Genomic DNA, 22,461 nt, shown 5'->3' with positions numbered 1-22,461 from the left:
TTTTTTTTTTAGTATTTTACTTGTATAGTTTTATTTATATAAATTAACTGAAAAACAAACAACATAATTAATTATAAATATTCACTATTTCGCTACTAACAAAACAATGGAAACTTTCAAACTTCTGCAAGAAAGAGGTGTAAAACGAAAATAATATTTAAAAGAACGATGTATGTAAAAAGCATCCTATTTACAGTTATTTTATTTTTAAATTCTGGTAATTTTTTACAATTTCTTTTTCTAAGTTTTTCGCATAATTGCTTTTTTTCAAAGTTAACAAAAATGGCTAAAGTTAAGATTTGTGAAATTTAAAAATAAAATAATTAACGATTTTAAAGCTGGATTAAAACAAAAAAGTATCTGTGACAAATATTCAATAAATAAATCAGCAGTTTCAAAAATTATAAAGAAATTTCGTGAGACCGGTTCTGTAAAAACTCAACATTTAGGTGGAAGACCTCGTAAGACTACTCCTAGACAAGATAATTTAATAGCGAGAGAGTTCAAGAAATTCCCAAAAATAACTCCTCGGGAGGTTGTTAATAGCCTAAAATAATAAGAAATAAGTACCCGAACAGTTAGTCGCAGGATAAATGAGGCTGGTCTTGGTTGCTATCGTCCTGTGAAAAAAACCACTCATTTCTAAAAAGAACCGTCCCGCTCGTCTACAATTTGCCAGGGATCATTTAAACTGGTCGATACAGAAATAGAATACTGTCCTCTTTTCCGACGAAATACAATTTAAGAGGCAGTGAGGAGAACCTTTGTAAGCCGACCAAAGGGAAAAATATTAGATCCAAAGTACACAAATAAGACTGTGAAGTTTGGCGGTGACAATATTATGGTATGGGGATGTTTTTCAGGGCAAGGTATGGGCCCAATTCATATTATAAAAGATACCATGACAGGTATAGGATACAGAACCATATTAAACGATGTTATGTATCCATACGCTGAGGAAAATATGCCCCTAGTTTGGAGATTCCAACACGACGTTGTCATGTCGGGTCGTTGACCCGAAACACACCTCTAGGGTTGTAACCGTTTGAAAAAATTTCAAACAAAGAAATTACTCAAAATAGTTTTATTTTCACATAGTTTTTTTTACTAATACATTCTAACCACTTAAATTGTTGACAACTGAGTTAGGTGTTTGACAGGAGAGTTTTCGATCTATGCGTTTTTATCTGTGATTAAAACTATACATGAGAAACATTTAATGAGTTAGTTCAAAAAAAGTTTTAAAATATTTATTCACAGAAATTACAACACTGAAAAAATAACCTAATCAAAAATAATAAAATTATCAATTAAAATAATAATAAATTTAAACTATGACTAGAAAAGTATTTACTTAAATAAATATTTTAATCTACTATTAAAATTATAGGTACTTAATTTATTAAACTTTGTTATTGATTCAAGGAGGAATAAATCAAAAATTAATAAATGATTTCCGTAACAAAAAAGTTTTTTATAATTAGAATAACAACCATTCTAAATGTAAAAGTTGAATGAAAAATAGCTATAAATTAAAAATTATAAATTTTTTTCACTATATTTTATCATAATCCTGAATTGACCTCCAGTACAATTAAGTAAAGAAAAACTTAAGTGAGCTGCTGAAAACCGTAAGTCTGGCAATAATTTTAAAATCGCGCTTGCGTTTTTGCAAACAAATTGACCAAATTTGTGGCATCACTGCATTAAAACAGCTTTGACGTAAAGCAGTGATGCCAAATAGTCTTTTTTGAATAACAACCCCCATATTCGAATACGATTATTACTGTTATCAAATGTTTACAATAGGAAAAAGTGCTTAATTAGTATACCAGTCTTTGCTGAGTTGTCAGCCGTTGGCCGAGTGAACTCGGCCCTCCATCAAATTATACTTCAAAATAAAAATTTTAAATATTTTTAGGTAAACAAAATTTATTTTTTTTGCAGTTTTTTCATTTTTTGGAAAAAAATTTTTTGAATTGTTTTTTAAAACATTTTTTTTCAATTTAAAAATTTTTTTTTTAATATTTAGCGAAAAAAACTTTTGTTGAAAAAATCGGGTTAAAAAATATTTTTCCGAATTTGACCCATTAGACCTACAATGGTTTTCTATACGTCATTGCAAATGTCTTTGAAATATCTATCATTAGATATCCATATTGTCTATAGACTTAGTAATCCAGATATAGGCAAAAAATCGAGGTTGTCCTGGTTTTTTTTTCGTATCTCAGCCATTTGTGAACCGATTTTGCTGATTTTAAATAGCAAACTTCTCGAAAGCATGTCTGACTAAATTATTGAAGATTTGGGTCCCGAAGATATCTGGGGTCTTCAGAAAATTGATTTCAACAGACAGACGGATATGGCTTAATCGACTCCGCTATCGGGTCGGAAATGAAAAAGGTAGAAATTACAAACGGAATGACAAACATATATACCCTTCTCACGAAGGTGAAGGGTATAAAAATGGGACAAATGTGAAATAGATTTCAATAAACTCAATTAAGCTGCCCACACACGGGTGATTTGTGAGTGCGATTTGTTCGTGTTCGACTTGTTAATGGGGCTGTGCGCGCACAAAATCACAAGTAATTGAAAATTTTCAATCACAAATCAGTCTTTACGGAAAACAAATGGGATAACGGTATTTTAAATTATTTCAGTAATAATATTTCAGCTATAACGTTATTAGAATTGACGGCAGCTTAGCGTTAACGGTATGTAGCCAATTTTGAATATTAGCGATTTTTATGAAAATTTCTTGCTGTCTTGCAGTATTTTTTTAACATTTGTGAAATTGTGATTTATTTTAAATTAACACATTTTATTTCTTGCTTTTCGTTTTTTTTTTTGTAAAATAAGCAATTTCTTATTTTTGTGAACCACATTTTATAATGGAAAATTCTTTATGTGTAAACAAATTTTTTTCAATGTAAAATGAAAATGGGAAATTCCCATATATAAAATATGGTAGCACGAATTTAACAGAAAACGTCAACATCCTTCAGTATGTCACAAAGAGAATTTCCAAAAGAAATATAGAGAGAATAAAAAAAACTACCTTCTTTTTTCATATCATGGATTATTACTATAGATTTTTTTATGAACTTCTTGTATATATGTATGTATACATGCATATTTTTCTTTTATGTGTATATATGTATGTATATAATGTAGTTTTTTTTTGAGTAGAGTATGAATCATAACTTGCCTAACCCTATAAACAAAATTTTCCAAAAATTATTCGAAATAACATAAAATGATTATTGCGACAATCAATTCTTATTGCGAAAGATATCCGGTAGATTGTATGAGGGAGGCCATGCCTCATAACTGATTATCATCTGTGCGAAATATATGAAATATCGTTAAACATATTTTTTTTTTTTACGAAAAATCGATTTTTGTTGATAAAACGGTTTTATAGCTGTATATATACTTTACAAAATTTACGATTTTCTTCCAAATTATAACAAGATATTGTGTAATTATCTTCTGTTATAGATATCTATCCAATTTATGAAATAAATATACTACAGATATAGATTAGCTTATGTCGTCATAAGGACGAATTGATAATGAAAAAGATTTTCAGTAGAAAATGTGTCAAATCTTCTATATTTTCCAATACTTTTTTTTAAAACTTGTACCTTTGAAGTCTAATAAATTCAATATCAATATGTTAAGTTACAGATTTTTTGTAGAAATAATAAAAATTATACAAAATTGGGAACATGTACTTCATTCTCCAGTAAAAAGGAAACATACACAAATTCTAGTCATATGTTTTTTGCGGAAGTTTAAAACAATTATGTATATTTGCATTCAAATCAAATTCCAACAAAATTTTCAAGTGCTTGAATTTTTGGGGATATATTAAGATGAATTGTCAAATTTTCAATGGTGATTATCTAAAAAGGTTGTATGTAGTGGTTATGATAGATAGAGTGATACAAAATTTATTATTTTTAATTCACAATAAATGTTCACTACAATTTCATTAAATTTTTTAAATTTTACATTAACAAAGATTCTTATTTTAATTATGAAATGAAAAAAACTTTTGCTTTGAAAACTAGAATGTCCAAAAAACCGCCAAATAACCGAAAAAGTGTGTTTTTAAAAAAACGGTTTTGATTATTGTGTTTTAAAAAAACCGTTAAACGGTTTCGGTTTTTGTCTTCAAAAAAACCGGTTAACCGGTTTATATTAAATTTTTATTTAATACGAAAAAGGTCTCTGTCTAAATTAGCATAATGCATTTTATTTTTATTAATGAATTGTATGAATTGAATTACATATATGAATTAAATTGTATAAATTATTAATTAGTTATAAGCAGAGATCGAAAATAACTCGTCCATATATCAAAAAACCCAAATTGTGATTTATATTTTTGTGATAAAAATAAATCACTGAAAATAACAGTTATAAAATGATTTCTATTTAAATGGTTTGGTATTCATTTGTTCTTGTTCTTAATAACTGTTACTTTCTTTTTTATTTACATACAATAACATATTTGCCCAATTCACAATTGGTGTCGTAATTTTTTTTATTCATGTTTTGTTTTTGTTTCGAAAAATTTGTTTGAAAAATATTTATGACATACAATGCTACACACTACGACATCAATTGTGAATTGGGCAATTATTAGTAATTTTTAAAAAATTATGGAAAAAAAAATTCTCATTTCTGTTACTCAGATTTCATTACTTCTTATTTATCACATTGAAGTAATGAAGTCTGAGTAACAGAAATGAGAATTTTTTTTAATTTGTTATTAATCAGTTGATAAATTTTATCGTAGGTCTGCTTTTACACAGGGCAAGTTTACTTGAAGCAAGTCTCGTCGATTCCCTTTTAAACTTGCTCGTCTGTTTACACACAGCAATTCTGTGAGCAATTTTGTATGTCAAAACCTAATAGACGCCATATTGAAAATGAGAAAACAAAAGAGAATTGAAGAGACTTGCCAGTACAAGCAAGTGTGTACCCCTCTTCTTTCTTCTTGCCTCTCTCTCCTATAAACTCTAGACTTGCGCAAGAAAAATTGCCCTGTGTAAAAGCAGACTAGGGATTTTAAAAGAAAAACAAAAAAAACGACATGATTTTAAATCAAAGTGTAAATGCCACCATAAAATTAAATTTCAATACATCATCCAGAGGGTAAGCATCTCTTGCTAAAATAAAATCTCTTTTTTTAAAACTAATTCCTTTGGTTTTTATTTCTTATTTTCTTTTTCCAAAGCACCAAATCCTCAACTTATAATTTCTCAGTTGCAAAAATATTTATTTATAATTAAATAAATATTTAATTAAACAATTTCCCCAAATGTACATGGTCCTTCGAACCGGATCTGAACCAGTGACCTAAATTTATTTTTATTTGTGGACGCTAATGAGAAATCCGTTAAGAATTATGTACTAAATCTTCGGTAATTTTGAATTTTTAATTCTTAAGCCTCTATCTGTATGCAATTATTTTATATCTTTTACGAAATATCGTGAAATGCTATAATTTGCTATAAAATAAATCAATATTTTTAAAAATTGTATCAAAGCTACTCATAAATATATTTGAATGAGCTTTAGAAAATATATTTCATTAAAATTGGTTAACCGACTTACAAAATCCGATTTGTCAAAAAACCGAAACCGGTGGAGTTTACAAAGATAAAAAAACCGGTTGACCGGATTTTGGTTTTGGATACTTTAGTGGAAACCCTCTGTCACTTTTCAAAGACAGACATTTTTCTCACTCTCTTTAACCTAAATCTGTGTACTACACACTCTACCTCTTCAATCCCTCGCCAACAAACCTCGTCTGTTTGCCTTTCAGTTTCTGCACGTAAAATTATACAGCTATAGACACATAGATCGGTAACTCTCCTGTCAAAGACCTAACTCAGTTGCCAAAAATCATAGAGAAATAGACATAGAGCCGAAACTAAAAAAAAATTACTCAAAATCAGCACACATACGAGTGGAGTTTGTGAATAAAAAATCCGCGGGAGTTTTTTTTCTTTTCCCATTTTAAACACTGAATTTGAATAGGAAAAATGGGGATTTTTATTTATGATTTTGCTGATAGTGTTTTTACTAATACATATATTCTCAACACTTAAGTTTTTGATAGTTGAGTTAAGTATTTGACAGGACCCAGATAATCTGGATCGTTATAGATAGCGGAGTCAATATAGCTATGTGCGTCTATCCGTCTGTATGTTGATATCAACTTTTCGTAGCCCCCAAATAACTTACAGTGCACTCGCGATAATATGAACACCCCAAAATATGAACAGTTTTTACTTCCATAGGGTACTCTAAAATATGAACTTAGTGAACTAAGCTGTTCATATTTTAAAGTTTTTTAAAATATGAATTTTTGTTTTTTTAACGTATTGGCTAAATTCTAATTCAACTGCTTAATTATTTTTGAACTTCCCTAGCTGTTGATGGGAATTAGATGCCATTCGCAAATATGAACAATCTTGCAAAAGTGAACTGTCCTGGTTTTAATTAGTTCATATTATCGCAAGTGCACTGTATATACAGTGCCGGACTTAAATATTCACACAGCATACAGATTTATCTTTAATCTTCCATATTTTTTAAACGAAAGCCACAACTTTCGTATGGGTTTCCAAAAAATATTTATTTACATATAACTTATGGAAATATATGGAAAAACTAAACATAAATTGGCACATTTTAGAAAAAAAAAGTAAGAGAGCTATATTCGGCTGTGCCGAATCTTATATACCCTTCACCAAATTATACTTTAAAATAAAATAATTTTTTTTTAATATTTTTAGGTAAACAAAATTTAAGTTTTTTTTGTTTTCAATTTTTTTTTTTTGAAATTGTTTTTTAATTTTTTTTAAAAAGAGTTTTTTTTTTCCAAATTTTTTTTTAATTTAAATAAAATGTATGACAAAAAAAATTTTTTGATGAAAAAAAATTCGGGTTAAAAAATATTTTTCCCGAATTTGACCCATTGTAGGTCCAACTTAATATAACCTTATCTACATCGTTGCAATGGACTTTGAAATATCTATCATTAGATATCCATATTGTCTATATTAATGACTTAGTAATCCAGATATAGATAAAAAATAAGTAAAAAATCGAGGTTGTCCCGATTTTTTGCTCATATCTCCGTTACTTATGGACCGATTTTGCTGATTTTAAATAGCAAACTTCTCGAAAGCATGTCTGACAGAATTATTGAAGATTTGGATCCCGAAGATATCTGGGGTCTTCAGAAAATTGATTTCAACAGACAGACGGACATGGCTTAATCGACTCCGCTATCTATAAGGATCCAGAATATATATACTTTATAGGGTCGGAAATGAAAAATGTAGAAATTACAAACGGAATGACAAACTTATACATATATACCCTTCTCACGAAGGTGAAGGGTATAAAAATGAACTAATGTTTCGAAGTTCGATTTTAAGGGGTCAAAAATATTCACACAGTTTCTAATTTTTAATAGGAAAATCGTTTTTTTTAATAGTTTAATATTTAGTGGAGTAGCCTATCTTTTTAATGACTTCTTTTAATCGTCTTGGCATTGAATCGACCAATTTTTGGTGACGTCAGCTCCAATATTTTGCCATTCTTGTGACAGGACTTCTTTAAGTTGAGTCTTACTAATAATACGGTGCTTTCCTTCACGTCCGCCTAATTTATCCCGCAGATGTTCTATGGGATTCATGTCAGGTGATTGTGGAGGAGTCGAGAGCATGTGGGGAACATGATGCACTATCCATATTCGGACGTCATGGGCTGTGTGTTTGGGGCCATTGTACTGTTGAAAATAGAAATGTTAAGGTACACTGTTTTGTCCATTGAACCGTCGATGAAAACTAAGATGCACCCATACAACCCCACAACATGACACCTCCTCCACCATTTTTGACAGTGTTTACTACATTGTTATTTTCCAATTCAGTGTTTGGCCTTCTCTAAACTGTTACTCTGCTGTCCGTTACTATTTATCCCGTAAAAAACGGGATAAATATTTTTTTTTTTTAAATTTAATTTTAGTTTTCTCCAAAAAATGTTTTATTTACCCCACAATTTGTTTCAACCAATATAATATTTTCATCAAAAAATTTCTTTGTTATCAAAAAATATTTTCCATCTTTATCTTAAATTATACATATGTTGGTGAAGAGTATAAAACATTTTAATATGTTAATTAAAAATAAAAAAAAAATAATAATTACAAGACGTATTAATCAGGTGAGAGAAAAACACATAGCGGAAAAACTCAAACAACAACAAAAATACTAAAAATCATCACACATACGAGTGTTGTTTTTGTTTTCAAATATTTGTTTTTTTTTATTCTAAAAATAGTCATAATTGAGAAGAAAATCGTCAAATTTGTCACAAAGATTTCAAAAAATCATCACGACTCATAATCATGTTATATTATTTCATTAATTATGTACATATGTACATATATGTATATTTTTAAAGGTAAATAAACAATTCAGCCGTCTTTAATCAGTAAAACACTAAAAACATCGAATTCAATAAAGATAAATTAAATTAACAGTATTTGTGTAAGTACGTTAATATAATTCTGATTAGAGTTTTGTGTTACTAAATTTTTAATATTTTTTTTAAATATTCTTTTGATAATAAAATCGCATACATTCGGAAACGCTGGTTTTTTGATAATTGTATACAAGTTACGATAAATCGTACAAGTATGAAATTAAAGAGTGAGTCAGAAAAAACTTATACACACTATTCCAGCCAAAACTTATCCTTGGTCCAACGAATTGTTAATTTTTTAATCAAGTTAGCTTTTAAAAATATTAAAAAATGGGCGGCGGAAAAAAGTACGTGAAAAAATATTTAAAACTTTTCAAACAAATCCAATATGGACTTTTAAAAAAATACTAAAAAAAATCTGAACATTCATCGTCACACTGTTTCAAAAGCCATTAAACAGTATAAGGAAAACTTAAACATTGAAAGAACATCTGGATCAGGAAGAAAAATAGGTCCAACAGATATTGCTAAGGCAAAAGAAGTCGTACAACTTTTTCGAAGAGCACCGAACACTTCTATCAGAAAAGCAACTCCTAAAGTTAAATGCCTTAAATCCTTTTGGCGCAGAGCCAAAGCTAATACTGGGTTGAAGTCGTATAAAGTTCCAAATCGTAATGCGCTAAAGAACTTAGAAGCAAAAGAACGAGCAATATATTGTTACGTTTTAACCTTTTCAAAACGTTGGTTTATTTCCTTTAAATAAACCGGATACTTTTGATTGTTATATAACCAATTTATCCAATACTTATGCTGGTTATTGCAGCGGTTAAGATTTAAACATTGTAAATTTATTAAAAGAAAGTTTCAATAAAGAAAAATAAAATGAAAAATAATTCCATTGCCTGTAGCGTTCGCCATTCACGGTAATGTTGACACCGGTTTCGGATGATACCTTCGGCATGTAAACCACACCAAATATTGGGATGGAGATAGTATATCCCCCTGGGGGTGCCTCTTTTGGCATATCTAGATATTGTAGTCGTTCAAATTTTAGAGCGAATGATCCTTTAATTCAGAAGGTATCTAATGAACATAACAATGGATTGGTCAAGTCCTAAGGAGCAATAGCGCTGATATTATGATTGCAGATTTCACATTATTAAAGGCTCCATTAGGCGAGTGTTAAAATTGCTGAATTCGATAGATCTCTCGATGTGATAGATCTCTAATGAGTGAAGTGCCGTCTCTACTAGGGTATTCAATCGATTAACCGTTAATCGGTTAACCGATTAATTTTGGACGGTTAACTGTTCGAATAATTTAAAATTGCCGATTTTCAAATAACAAATAAACCGATTAATTTGTGTCGATTAACCGATTAACCGAAATTCCTTTTCTTGAACTTTAAAAAATTGTTTTGTATTTAGTTTTCCCTTTAAATTCAAATACAAATTTCAAATTAAAATTAGATATTTTTTGAACATCCAATAAACATGATTAGTGAGTATGTATAACAACTGACATATTTAATTTACATGTCTTTGAAACTTTGTATTTACATGTATAGATGAAACTTTTTTTTTAAATGAGTCTTTTATCATAACTAAACGAAACTATTAAATTAATTAAAATCTAAAACAATCCAAAAAGGAATATTCTTTATCATGCTTTTGATTTTTCCAATATATACAATCAGCGAAAGAGTTTTTTTCCAAGAAAAGTTTTATTAAATCTAAAGAAAAAATTATTAAATTATATTCTTTTTATAAAAAAATTATTTCAGAAGATCTCACTAAAACCCTAAACAACTCATTTGATGCAACAACGTCATAATTAAAAAAAAGTCGTTTCGAGAAAAACGTCTTTGAATGTTTTATGACATTTTACTATTTCTTAAATAAATTTCAAGAAATCATGCGATTTCAGAAATTTAAATAGTAGATGTTAATATCTTTCTAATATGTATTTAACCCAAATTTTTACTTATCAAATATACGAGAAAACATGGATTTTAATTTTGATGTTTTTTGAAAACTGATAAAACTATATGAAAGGTTATATTACTCAGTTCAAAAAACATGGATTTTTTAGTTATGACGTTGTTGCAGCAAATAGGCGATATGTTTACAAAAATGATCTCAAATACCTTATTTGCTGTTTTTTATGTTTTTGTACACAAAATTCGTTGTTGTATTTTCAATTTAAAATTAAAATAGAAATTATTCGGTTAATCGAATAATTTTAAATTAACCGATTATTAACCGAATAAATCTAAACCCGATTAATTATTTGCTCGATTAACCGATTAAACCAGAACCCCGATTAATTGAATACCCTATTATATACCCTTCACCAAATTATACTTTTAAATAAAAATTTTAATTATTTTTAGGTAACAAAATTTATTATACCCTTCAGCTTCGTGAGAAGGGTATATATAAGTTTGTCATTCCGTTTGTAATTTCTACATTTTTCATTTCCGACCCTATAAAGTATATATATTCTGGATCCTTATAGATAGCGGAGTCGATTAAGCCATGTCCGTCTGTCTGTCTGTCTGTCTGTCTGTCTGTCTGTCTGTCTGTCTGTCTGTCTGTCTGTCTGTCTGTCTGTCTGTCTGTCTGTCTGTCTGTCTGTCTGTCTGTCTGTCTGTCTGTCTGTCTGTCTGTCTGTCTGTCTGTCTGTCTGTCTGTCTGTCTGTCTGTCTGTCTGTCTGTCTGTCCGTCTGTCTGTCTGTCTGTTGAAATCAATTTTCTGAAGGCCCCAGATATCTCCGGGATCCAAATCTTCAACAATTCTGTCAGACATACTTTCGAGAATTTTGCTATTTAAAATCAGCAAAATCCGTCCATAAATAACGGAGATATGAGCAAAAATCCGAGACAACCTCTGAAAATTTCATCAAAAAACACAATGTATTCCATGCTTTGACAAAAAAACAACAAAACGTATGGTTGGATGGGCAAGCTTTGCGTATTTTGTTTTTTTGTGTTTTGTTTCTTTTGGCGTTGTTGTTGTTTTTTATACAACTAAACTTTTGTTTGGTTGTGTGTTGGTTTTTTTTACAAAAAATCAACAAATCGTATGTTTGAATGTGCATGCTTTGCGTATTTTGTTTCTTTTGGCGTTTTTGTTGTTTTTTATACAATTAAACGTATGTTTGGATGTGTGTTGGTTTCATTGCCTTGCGTATTTTGTTTTTTCTTTTGGTGTTTTGTTTCGTTTGGCGTTGTTGTTGTTTTTTGTGTTCTTGATAAATTTAGGATGCTGTACGCTGAAAGTGGGCAATGTACATACATACCTATATACTAATTATAAAAAATAATAATGCATCCACAACAAAGGTGAAGGGTATATAAGATTCGGCATAGCCGAATATAGCACTCTTACTTGTTTTTTTTTCAGTTGTTTTTTTTAATTTTTTTATTTTTTTTTTTTTAAATTTAAAATTTTTTTTTGTTTTTTCAATTTTCTTTTCAATATTCAGCCAAAAAGAAAATTCGGGTTAAAAAATATTTTTTTCCGATTTTGACCCACATCTTATTTTGACCCATATCCAACTATATCTTATATACGTCGTTGCAAAGGTCTTTGAAATATCTATCATTAGATATCCATATATTAATGACTTAGAGCTAGTTTCTGGAATAGAGATAATCTACATTCTTCGCTTAAACCTAAATTAAACTAAAAATTGTGTTTCTCACTTATTGTTTATATGCTATATAATCTAGGTTTAACTGAGCATCATTGGTGAGTTAAACCTAAGTATAAAATGCCAAAGCACAAACAGATGGAAAATAAAATAAACAATTCAGCACAGCAGCTCTTTGTTTTTATTTGCTTTATTAACATCAATATAATTTGTAATATACACATCTGCTCAAAATAATAGATACACCAAAATTTATTTTTTAAAAACGAAAAAAAATAATGGTATATTGTAAAATTATAAAAAAAATTCAGTCGATTTTTATTTATAGTTAAAAGGAGAGTAAAAAACAAAAACAAAATATTGCATAATTAATAATAAATATTATAAAGTAAATTAAATTTCTTAAATTTCGAAAAATTTGGTGCTCATAATAATAGATACATTTTTAAAAATTCTTATTAAACAAAAGCTAATAAATTTTATCTTAAAAAAATTAGTTTATTATTAAAGTAAAGCTAGTATCCAGTATATCCACCTTTGTTTTGTAAAACTTTCTCCACTCTTCTGGGCATACTGGATATCAAGTTCTGACACTTCTCCAATGGAATCTCGTACCATATTTTTTGCGTTTTCTCCCATAAATCGTCTTTATTTTTGAAAACTTCCTTCGAAAGCCTTATCTTTAATTCACTCCACAAGTTTTCTATTGGGTTTAAATCAGGGGATTGGCTGGGCCAGCTTAAAACAGGTACGTTATTCTCCAAGAACCAGTTTTTAACTAATCTTGAACTATGTTTTGGGTCGTTGTCCAGCTGGAATGTCCATATTAATGGCATATTTTCCGATGCATATGGAAGCATTACGTTTTCCAATATGTCTCTATACCCACTAGCATTCATGGTATCTTCTATTCGGAATATCGGACCAACACCATTCCATGAAAAGCAACCCCAAACCATTATGTTTCCCCCGCCATGTTTTACCGTCTTTTTTGTAAATTTAACGTGGAATTCTTTTCCTTTTGGTCGGCGTACATTTCTTTGGCAGTCGTTTCCAAACAAATTTATTTTTGTTTCGTCGCTCCATAAAATATTTCTCCATTTTTTTTCGCCTTCACACCCGGACCATTGTAAGTGCTCTTTAGCAAATTCTAATCTTGTCTTGATATTTTTTTGGCGCATTAGTGGCACTTTTCTGGCAATTCTTCCCGGCAATTTAGCTTGTAAAAGACGACGACGAACTGTTTGTGGACTGATTTCGTTACATAGCTCCGCAGAAATAGCTTTCGATGATATGAAAGGGTCTTTTTTAACCATAAGGACGATCCGCCTATCTGTTTCTGGACTGGTTTTCTTTGGTCTACCGCGAGTTTCTCTTTTTTGTTTTTTAGATAAAGCATTTTGGACAAAATGTAAAGATCTTCCTATGCTCTTTGCTATTTCCCGTAATGATTTTCCTTGATTTCTCATCGTTTGAACAATTTTTTTCTCATCTTCGGTACAATGATGATTTCGTCCCATTTTCTTCAAAAGAGTCCTATTTTTTATAAAATTGTTGCTAAAATTTAAATTATACTTACTGTTTCACGTAAATAGGAACAAAAAATTGCACAAAAAAAAAATTGTATATAAACAAATTACAAATTACTGATGTGTATCTATTTTTATGAGCAAATAATTTTTTGTAATTCAAATAAATTCGTTTTTAAAAATCAAGATGAAAGCAAATAGTTGCCAGATTTTTGACTGACATGACATTGCCAGATAGAAATTTTAATAATATGATGTATTCTTAACGCTTGCGAGGAAATTTTCAATGTTACCGCCATTTAAATTTTTTCCAATTAGGTGTATCTATTATTTTGAGCAGATGTGTACATTTTATATACTTTTATGTCGCTTTTTCTTTTAGAAAGTTAAAATTTACAAAAAAAGTTATGTAACGCGGTTGCTTTTTCTTATAAAATGTATAGTATTGCCATATTTATATGAAAAAATTTGAAGAATAAACATGTGATTTGACTGAAAAGTATGGCAATGCTAACAAAATTAATCCACTAGTGAGAAACACAATCATTGGTTAAATTCCGGCAAAATATGTTTCAAGATTAATATAACAGCGTGTTAAGCTGAGTTTAACTGATAAGTAAGAAACTAGCTCTTAGTAATCCAGATATACAGTGGTTGACAAAACAATGGAAACTTTTCCAAATATTTCATTAGTGGCCTAAAATCTGAAATAATTTTTTAAAAAATTTTAAAATTTTTGTAGTATTTTATTTGTATACTTTTATTAACTTAACTTAACAAAAAACAAAGGACATAATTAATTAAATTCTAAAAATGAGAAAACAAAATTAAAAGATTTCTTTATTACGGCATTTGAATATTTTAACAAATATGGTCGAAACTTTGCAATAACACTCAATATTTTGTTGGGTATCCCTTATTTTTTATAACTGCTACACATCGACGATGCATTGAACCAATTAAAGAGTCAATGGTCGCCTTTGAAATATTTTTCCATTCCCTTATAACCGCCTCCGATAAATCTTCCTTCCTGTTGTAATTTTGGGTCCTTATTTTACGATCTACAATTTCCCATAGATTTTCTATGGGTTTGAGATCTGGCGATTGGGCAGGCCACTTCAAAACACGTACCTCGTTGGATTGTAGCCACTTGGTTACAACCCTAGAGGTGTGTTTCGGGTCGTTGTCGTGTTGGAATCTCCAAACTAGGGGCATATTTTCCTCAGCGTTTAATACGGTTCTGTATCCTATACCTGTCATGGTATCTTTTATAATATGAATTGGTCCCATACCTTGCCCTGAAAAACATCCCCATACCATAATATTGCCACCGCCAAACTTTACAGTCTTATTTGTGTACTTACAAATATTCTCCCATCACTGCCTCTTAAATTGTATTTGGATTCGTCGGAAAAGAGGACAGTATTCCATTTCTGTATCGACCAGTTTAAATGATCCCTGGCAAATTGTAGACGATTCTTTTTTTCCGTCTACGATTGTAGACGGTTCTTTTTAGAAATTAGTGGTTTTTTCACAGGACGAAGCAACCAAGACCAGCCTCATTTGCCCTGCGACTAACTGTTCGGGTACTTATTTCTAATTTTAGGCTATTAACAACCTCTCGAGGAGTTATTTTTGGGAATTTCTTGTACTCTCTTGCTATTAAATTATCTTGTCTAGGAGTAGTCTTACGAGGTCTTCCACTTAAATCTTGAGTTTTTACAGAACCGGTCTCATGAAATTTCTTTATAATTTTTGAAACTGCTGATTTATTTATTGAATATTTGTCACAGATACTTTTTTAAACCAGCTTTAAAATCGTTAATTATTTTATTTTTTAAGTCTTCACAAATCTTAACTTTAGCCATTTTCGTTAACTTTGAAAAAAAGCAATTATGCGAAAAACTTAGAAAAAGAAATTGTGAAAAATTACCAGAATTTAAAAATAAAATAAAATAACTGTAAACAGGATGCTTTTTACATACATCGTTCTTTTAAATATTATTTTCGTTTTACACTTCTTTCTTGCAGAAGTTTAAAAGTTTCCATTGTTTTGTCAGTAGCGAAATAGTGAATATTTTTAATTTTGTTCCCTTTTTTCAGAATATAATTAATTATGTTGTTTGTTTTTCAGTTAATTTATTTATATAAATAAAACTATACAAGTAAAATACTAAAAAAAAAATTTTATTTTAAAAAAATATTTTAAATTTTGGGAACATATGGAATATTTGGAAAAGTTTCCATTGTTTTGTCAACCATTGTAGGTCAAAAATCGAGGTTTTCCTGGTTTTTTCCTTATATCTCAGCCATTTGTGGACCGATTTTCTCGATTTTAAATAGCATTCGAGCCGGAAGAATTCCGGAGATATTTATGTATGATTCTTGTATGTAAGTTATTTGGGGGCTTCGGAAAGTTGATTTCAACAGACTGACAGACGGACATGGCTTAATCGACTCCGCTATCATTCCAATTATGAAAAAAAATCCAGGGGAGTTTTTTCCCTTTTCTTTTTTTTAACATAGAATTTGAATATGAAAAATGAGAAAAAACTCCCGGGGAATTTTTTTTCATAATTGGGCTGTATAAGGATCCAGAATATATATATACGTTATAGGGTCGGAAAATTATATTGTGGAAATTACAAACGGAATGACAAACTTATATTTACCCTTCTCACGAAGGATACTTATTCTTGGTGAAAATAAATGTATGTTTTTTCAAATTTAAGGGGCTTAGAAACATACAATTTGCCATATTAGTTCCTAAATGAAGTTAAAAACAACAAATGGTACTTTTTCGCTCTTCTGCCATTATAAAAAGAAAATCTCTCCTTATTTTTTTATTTGCTTTATCGTTTTTAAGTTTTTATTATTTTTTTTCGGAATTATTTTCGGTTTTACATTGTGGGTTTATTTTTATATATAGTAGTTAAATATATATAAATATGTATCTGCGTTATATGTTTAGTTGTCATATAAATATTTATGCACTTGTTGTTTGTCGAATACTCTGTTACATTAAAACGTATTGAAATAAATATGAATTATTTTTAAGAGTTATAGAGAGACAAATACAAAATTTTGATGCGTTTAAAGTTTTAAATATTTGTATATAATAATAATAAAAAAAAAACATAAAAAATAAATAAAATTAATTATAAAGAGTTTTACAAATTAATACTTTGATATTTTAAAGGAAACATAAGATTGAGCGGCCATTTTGTAGAAAGTTGCTCTCTCTACGCACTGAGTTTTAAAAATAAGTCTTTTATTTACTATTAAAATTAATTAAAATTAAAAATCATAAAATTTTTCAAATGAGGAATGTTTGTTTTCAGTAAAATAATTGGCATTTTAAAAATTAAATTAAATTCGTTTTTTTTTTTTAAAAATCACTGTTAAATGCAAGAAATTTACATTTTTTTTCTATAAAATAAAACAAAAACAAACTGAAAATTAATAAAAAATATATATGTAAATAAAATATCACTTTAAATGAGATTTATAATAAATCAATAATTATTACTTAAACAAAACTAAAAAAAAATAAACAAGATCAGACCAAAAAGAAAGCTTAAGCTTGATTTTTCAACAAGTCTTTCAATAATTATTACTTGTTACTTAAATACTAAATAGATTTCATATTTTTTTTGTTATTTTTTAGCAGCAAGCTTGTGTTTTCAGAGACGAGGATAATCGTAAAAATGTTTTCGTTTTCAAATATAAAAAAATCTTTTTTTTTGTTTTTTCAATCAGCATCACATTATTTCCTTTTAGCTTAAAGACTTACGTCTTCAATTTAACGATAGAATTTTACCTCAGCTTCTACACAATCCTTCATCAATTCATCCAATTCCTCATTGACTTCGGGATGTTCCGCCAAATAGGCGGCTACTTCTTCAACACAAGCGGCCTCTAAAGCTTTCAAATGCTCCAGAGAGGCCGGCTTACGTTGTCCATGCAGTTTGTGCAATAATGTTATTTCATTATCAGCTGGCACTTTAGTGAGTGGTGATATTTTGGGTTGTGGTGCAAATACGAACGGTTTAAATACCGATTCGCTGGCATTGGGTGTTGCGGTGAACCAGTGACATGAAATGCCATTATTGCACAACACAAAAACACTGGCCGAACGTGAGGTGGCCGCATTGGCGGCAGAGCGTAAAGTCTCGAACATGCTGGTTAGCGAATAGGAGCCGTCGTCGGAGGGTTCATCGCCACTCCAGTCGGTGGAGGAGTTGGGAGAACATTCGAAACAGGCAGCAAAGTTGAGGTCGCCCTAGACACGGAAGAGAAAATGTAAATTGTTAGTAAAAGAAATATATATTTATGGGAAAGACATAGTTTTATTTAAGGTTTCTTGTAAAAAGCTTTTATTATGTGAAAAAGTTCATTTTAAAAGCTTTTTTGTGAAGAGCTTTTATATGAAAAAAGCTTTTTAAACAAAACTTAATAGTGTGTAAATTTTGCAAATTTTTCAAAACTTTTTGTTAGAAGCTTTTTCGGAAAAATTAGTAAAACGAAATTTTTTTGTTGGAAATTTTTTCTAAAAAATCAATTTTGAAAACAAAAGTTTCATTTTATTTAAAATTTTACTGTAGAAGTCATTTTTAAAAAAAAAAAATTTGTTAGAAGCTTTTCTTAGAAATTTTTTTTGAAGTTTTTGTGAGAAGCTTTTTTTGTTTTAAAATCATTTTATGAAAAAAACTATTTACAAGAAATATTGAAATATCAATTTAGCAATTTTTTTTTTTTTTGTAATTTTACTTCATTATTTAATTGTAAAAATATTGTATTAATCGTAAATGGCCCAATGAGCTCGATTATTTAAATAAATTTTGAAATGAAAAGCTTATGTATTGGAAAATTTTTTTGTTGGAAGCTTTTTCTGAAAAGTCTTTTCAGAAGTTTTTTTAAATACAAAAGCTTTTTGAAAAAAGTTTTATGTGAAGTTTTGTTTGAAATTTTAGTGTAAAGCTATTTTTTTAAGCTTTTTCTGAAATTAATTGTTGAAGTGTTTTTATAAGCTTAACAAAGCTTAATTAATAAGATATTTTACTGTAAAACACAATTTTTTAAATTTTTTTGTGAATTTTACATAAAAGCTTTATGAAAAAGCTTAATTTTATGTGAAATAATTCTTGAAAATATGTATGTATGTTGTTAGAAAGAAGCTTTTTCTAAAAAATCAATTTTGAAAACATGTTTTGGATATTTTTTGTTGGAAGCTTTGTTGAAAAATCTTTTATGAAGATTTTTTTTGAAAAAAGAAAGCTTTTTGGAAGTTTTTTTGAAAAATCTTTTTTAAAGTTTTACGTGAATTTTAAATAAAAACCATTTTGTTTAAGTTTCAGAAAACTAAAAATTTTAAATTTTTTTTTGTAAAAATAAAACAAAAGCTTTGTGAAAGCTTAATTTTATGTGAAGTTCTGTTTGAAATTTGACTGTAAAAATTAACTTTTGCAATATTTTTAAAAAGCTTTTTCTGAAAATCAATTATTTAAGAATTTTATATATAAGCTTTGTGACTAATTGTAATTTTATGTACATATATAAAATTTTACTGTAAAGCTAATTTTTTAAAAAATTTTGTTAGAAGTTTTATTGAAAGAAACTTTTATTAAAATCTTTATGTGAATTTAAATAAAATATTAATTTTATGTCAAAATTTGTTTAAATTTTTACCGTATTTTAATTTTTTTTTTATAATTTTTGAAAATTTTTTTTTATAATTTTTGAAAAAAATTAATTTTGAAAACATTAAAGCCTGTTTTGGATTTTTTTGAAAAAAGAAAGCTTTTTGGAAGTTTCTTTTAAAAAAAAATTTTTAAGTTTTATGTGAAATTTGACTGTAAAAATTAACTTTTGCAATTTTTTTTTAAAAAGCTTTTTCTGAAAATCATTTTTTTTTTATATATATAAGCTTTGTTACAAATTTTAATTTTATATAAAATTTTACTGTAAAGCTAATTTTTTAAAAAATTTTGTTAGAAGTTTTTTGTGAAAGAAAATTTTATTAAAATCTTTATGTGAATTTAAATAAAATATTAATTTTATGTAAAATTTTAAATAAATTTTTACCGAAAAATCAAATTTTGAAATTTTTTAGTTTTTTTTTTTTGTATAATTTTTGAAAATTTTTTCTGAAAAAATCGAAATTTTAAATATTTTTTTTGGGTAAATTTTAATTTTATAATTTTTTTAAATTTTTTTAAAGTTTATTGTGAATTTTAAATTAAAACTTTGTGAAATAGCTTAATTTTTTTATGAAGTTTTTTTAAAAATTTTGTTGAAAGCCTTTTCGAAAAATATATTTTTGAGTTTTTAGAAAAAACATAAAAATAAAAAAAAAAAATTTTTAATGTTTTTTTAAATTTAAGGAAAATATTTTGGTGAAAAAAAATTCGTGTTAAATTTGCGGGCTACGGTAAGTTGATTTCAACATACAGACGGACATGACTATCGTCCGCGATCTATAACGATCCAACATATTATTACGAAGTTGCACTAACGACTTGACTTTAACGTTCTGTAACGGCTGCTTACAACATTCATTTATAAACATTTCCAGTGCTCACAACTTCTACTTATCAACAATTTTGATAACATTGTTTGTTGGTATGACAGCATTAACTGTTAAAGCTGTTAAAAGCTCTAGAAATATAACATTATTAACAAAAAAAGTTGTATTTTTTTTTGTGGCTTCTTGTTCATGTGTTTGTTGTGTAAAAGTGTAAAAAAATCAGAGTAGAATTTTCCATTGTTTTACAGTTTTGTCTGTTAGATAGATAATTCATGAAACTACTAGAATATGACACTGTGTATATAAATAGTAACAGAAAATTGCGCTGTTAGACTTAACATCAACTGTATTCTTGTACATATATTATAACGTGTATGTAATGCTAGGTATACACGTTACGATAAGTCGTACGATAAATCGTATAAGTATGAAATTAGTAACGTGTATCATGTTGTCGTACTAACGATGTATGAAAATCAAAAATGTTTGATTTTTGTGATATTTTTATTACTTGTCATTTTTTTCAAAGGAAATAGTACGATTTGTAGTAACGTCTATCACAAAATCGTACTTCAACTCATACTACGATTAGTAGTATGAGTTAATTACCATAAAAAATTAATTTTTCAAAATTCTTAAAAATAATTGTCAATCTTTATGACCTCTTTAACTATATAACGTTCCCCATTAAGCTTTTTAGCAGTTGTCTGTAAATATAACATATTTCTGTTATAAACCTAACACTACTCTGTTAACTTAACATGGACAACTCAGCAGACATCAATATTAATTATCTCTTACTGCCACAACTTACCTCACCATCCCAGCATCCCAAAGTCTTCAAGGCATCAGCCAACCCCTCAATAGATTTGTCAATAGTTTTGGTCACCGCCAAACCATCACTGGGCAAATGATGATAGCCCGTGGTTAATTGCTGGGCAGCCCACAATTTGCCAGCACAACTAATCAGCCAGACTTTTGAAGGATCACAGATAATTAAACTGAATTTAGTGTCGTCGTTGCCATGATGGGCCACTAAATCTCCTACACGATCCACAGCCGAATCAGCAGAATCGGCAGTGGCCAAAGATAAACGTACTACATCGAATGCCGTCAAGTCACATTCAGCATCATTACTCCAAGTGATGGCCACACTGACATTACGCTCATTAGAGCCACAGTCACCACCCCAAACTCCAGGCTGGGGTTTTTGCAATATAACCCTCAAGGCATCAGCTTCGCCTACCAACTCATTCTATGAAAAATAAATTATATCATTTCCAAGGCTTTTGAAATATTAAACACACACTCACCTTTCCCTCTAGAGACTCGGAATTATCATAAAAGCAGACTTCTTGGGCCACACCCACCAAACTTTCATTTTCGGCATTACGTCCCAAGATGACGGTGTCTGTGGCACAATTTGGTGGCATGACAACAAAACAATTACCTTGAGAACTCATTTTTGTTTAATAATATTTGATTGCAGCAAAAGTAATCAAAGCAAAAAAACTTCCGCAGAAAATTGATTTTTCTCAATCAGCAGCTGCCAACGTCAACGACCCAACAATAATATCACACACACACACAGTGACAAGCTCGCCAATAACAGACAGGAAATGCTTAAAAAATTTACGAATTTTTAGCCAAATAAATGGTAATTTCTGTTAATTATAAAAGAAAATTTTTTATAATTTACTTTGCTATTCTTTAGTTTGTTAATTAATTATTCTGTGGGCAATTCACTTCACCTTTTCTTGTATGCGTCTGGGTATATGACAAATTTTTTACTTTCAAATATGCGGAAGGGTGATTTGTAGTGTTGCAAAGCCAATGTACGATTGAAATTATTTTGTCAAACTGTCATTTAGTAGTGAAGGGGGCTAAAAAGTACTTTATTATTGCCCCCTGTTTTTGGTACAACAATCAACTCTGTTATTTAATGTAAACACAGGGTTGCTGAGCTTAAGCAATGTTGTTAATTTAGCGTGTTTTTAGGGGGGAGATTTGATTTCATGAATAAATCTTTAATGAAGAAAATATATGAATAGAACGAAAAATTTTATAATTTCAGGTTGGATTGGCTTGGATTAAATTTTTAATTCCGATTCTAATTTCTGTAATATTTATTTATGTATAAATTATGGATACTGATATATTGGACAGTGGATTTAATGATGAACGTCTTACTACATGTCTGTTTATTGGCTGAATTATGTTTTTCAAAGCCTCCA

General features: G+C 28.7%; 1 protein-coding gene across 1 annotated transcript; it reads right to left on the bottom strand.

Annotated features, from left to right (window-relative positions):
* Positions 1-17,464: 17,464 nt before the first annotated feature.
* On the bottom strand, positions 17,465-22,086 carry LOC135963568 (secernin-3). The gene is made up of 4 exons (XM_065515523.1): positions 21,979-22,086; positions 21,541-21,891; positions 21,042-21,482; positions 17,465-17,983 (listed from the first exon to the last, which is right to left on the bottom strand). Exons 2-4 carry the CDS (start codon positions 21,688-21,690, stop codon positions 17,504-17,506), a joined length of 1,071 nt encoding a protein of 356 aa, XP_065371595.1. The 5' UTR covers positions 21,691-21,891; positions 21,979-22,086; the 3' UTR covers positions 17,465-17,503.
* Between the last annotated feature and the right edge of the window lie 375 nt (positions 22,087-22,461).

The sequence above is a fragment of the Calliphora vicina genome, chromosome 1 (genome assembly GCF_958450345.1).
Source record: "Calliphora vicina chromosome 1, idCalVici1.1, whole genome shotgun sequence".
NCBI classification, from domain to species: domain Eukaryota; kingdom Metazoa; phylum Arthropoda; class Insecta; order Diptera; family Calliphoridae; genus Calliphora; species Calliphora vicina.
This window is presented reverse-complemented; position numbering and strand designations above follow the sequence as displayed.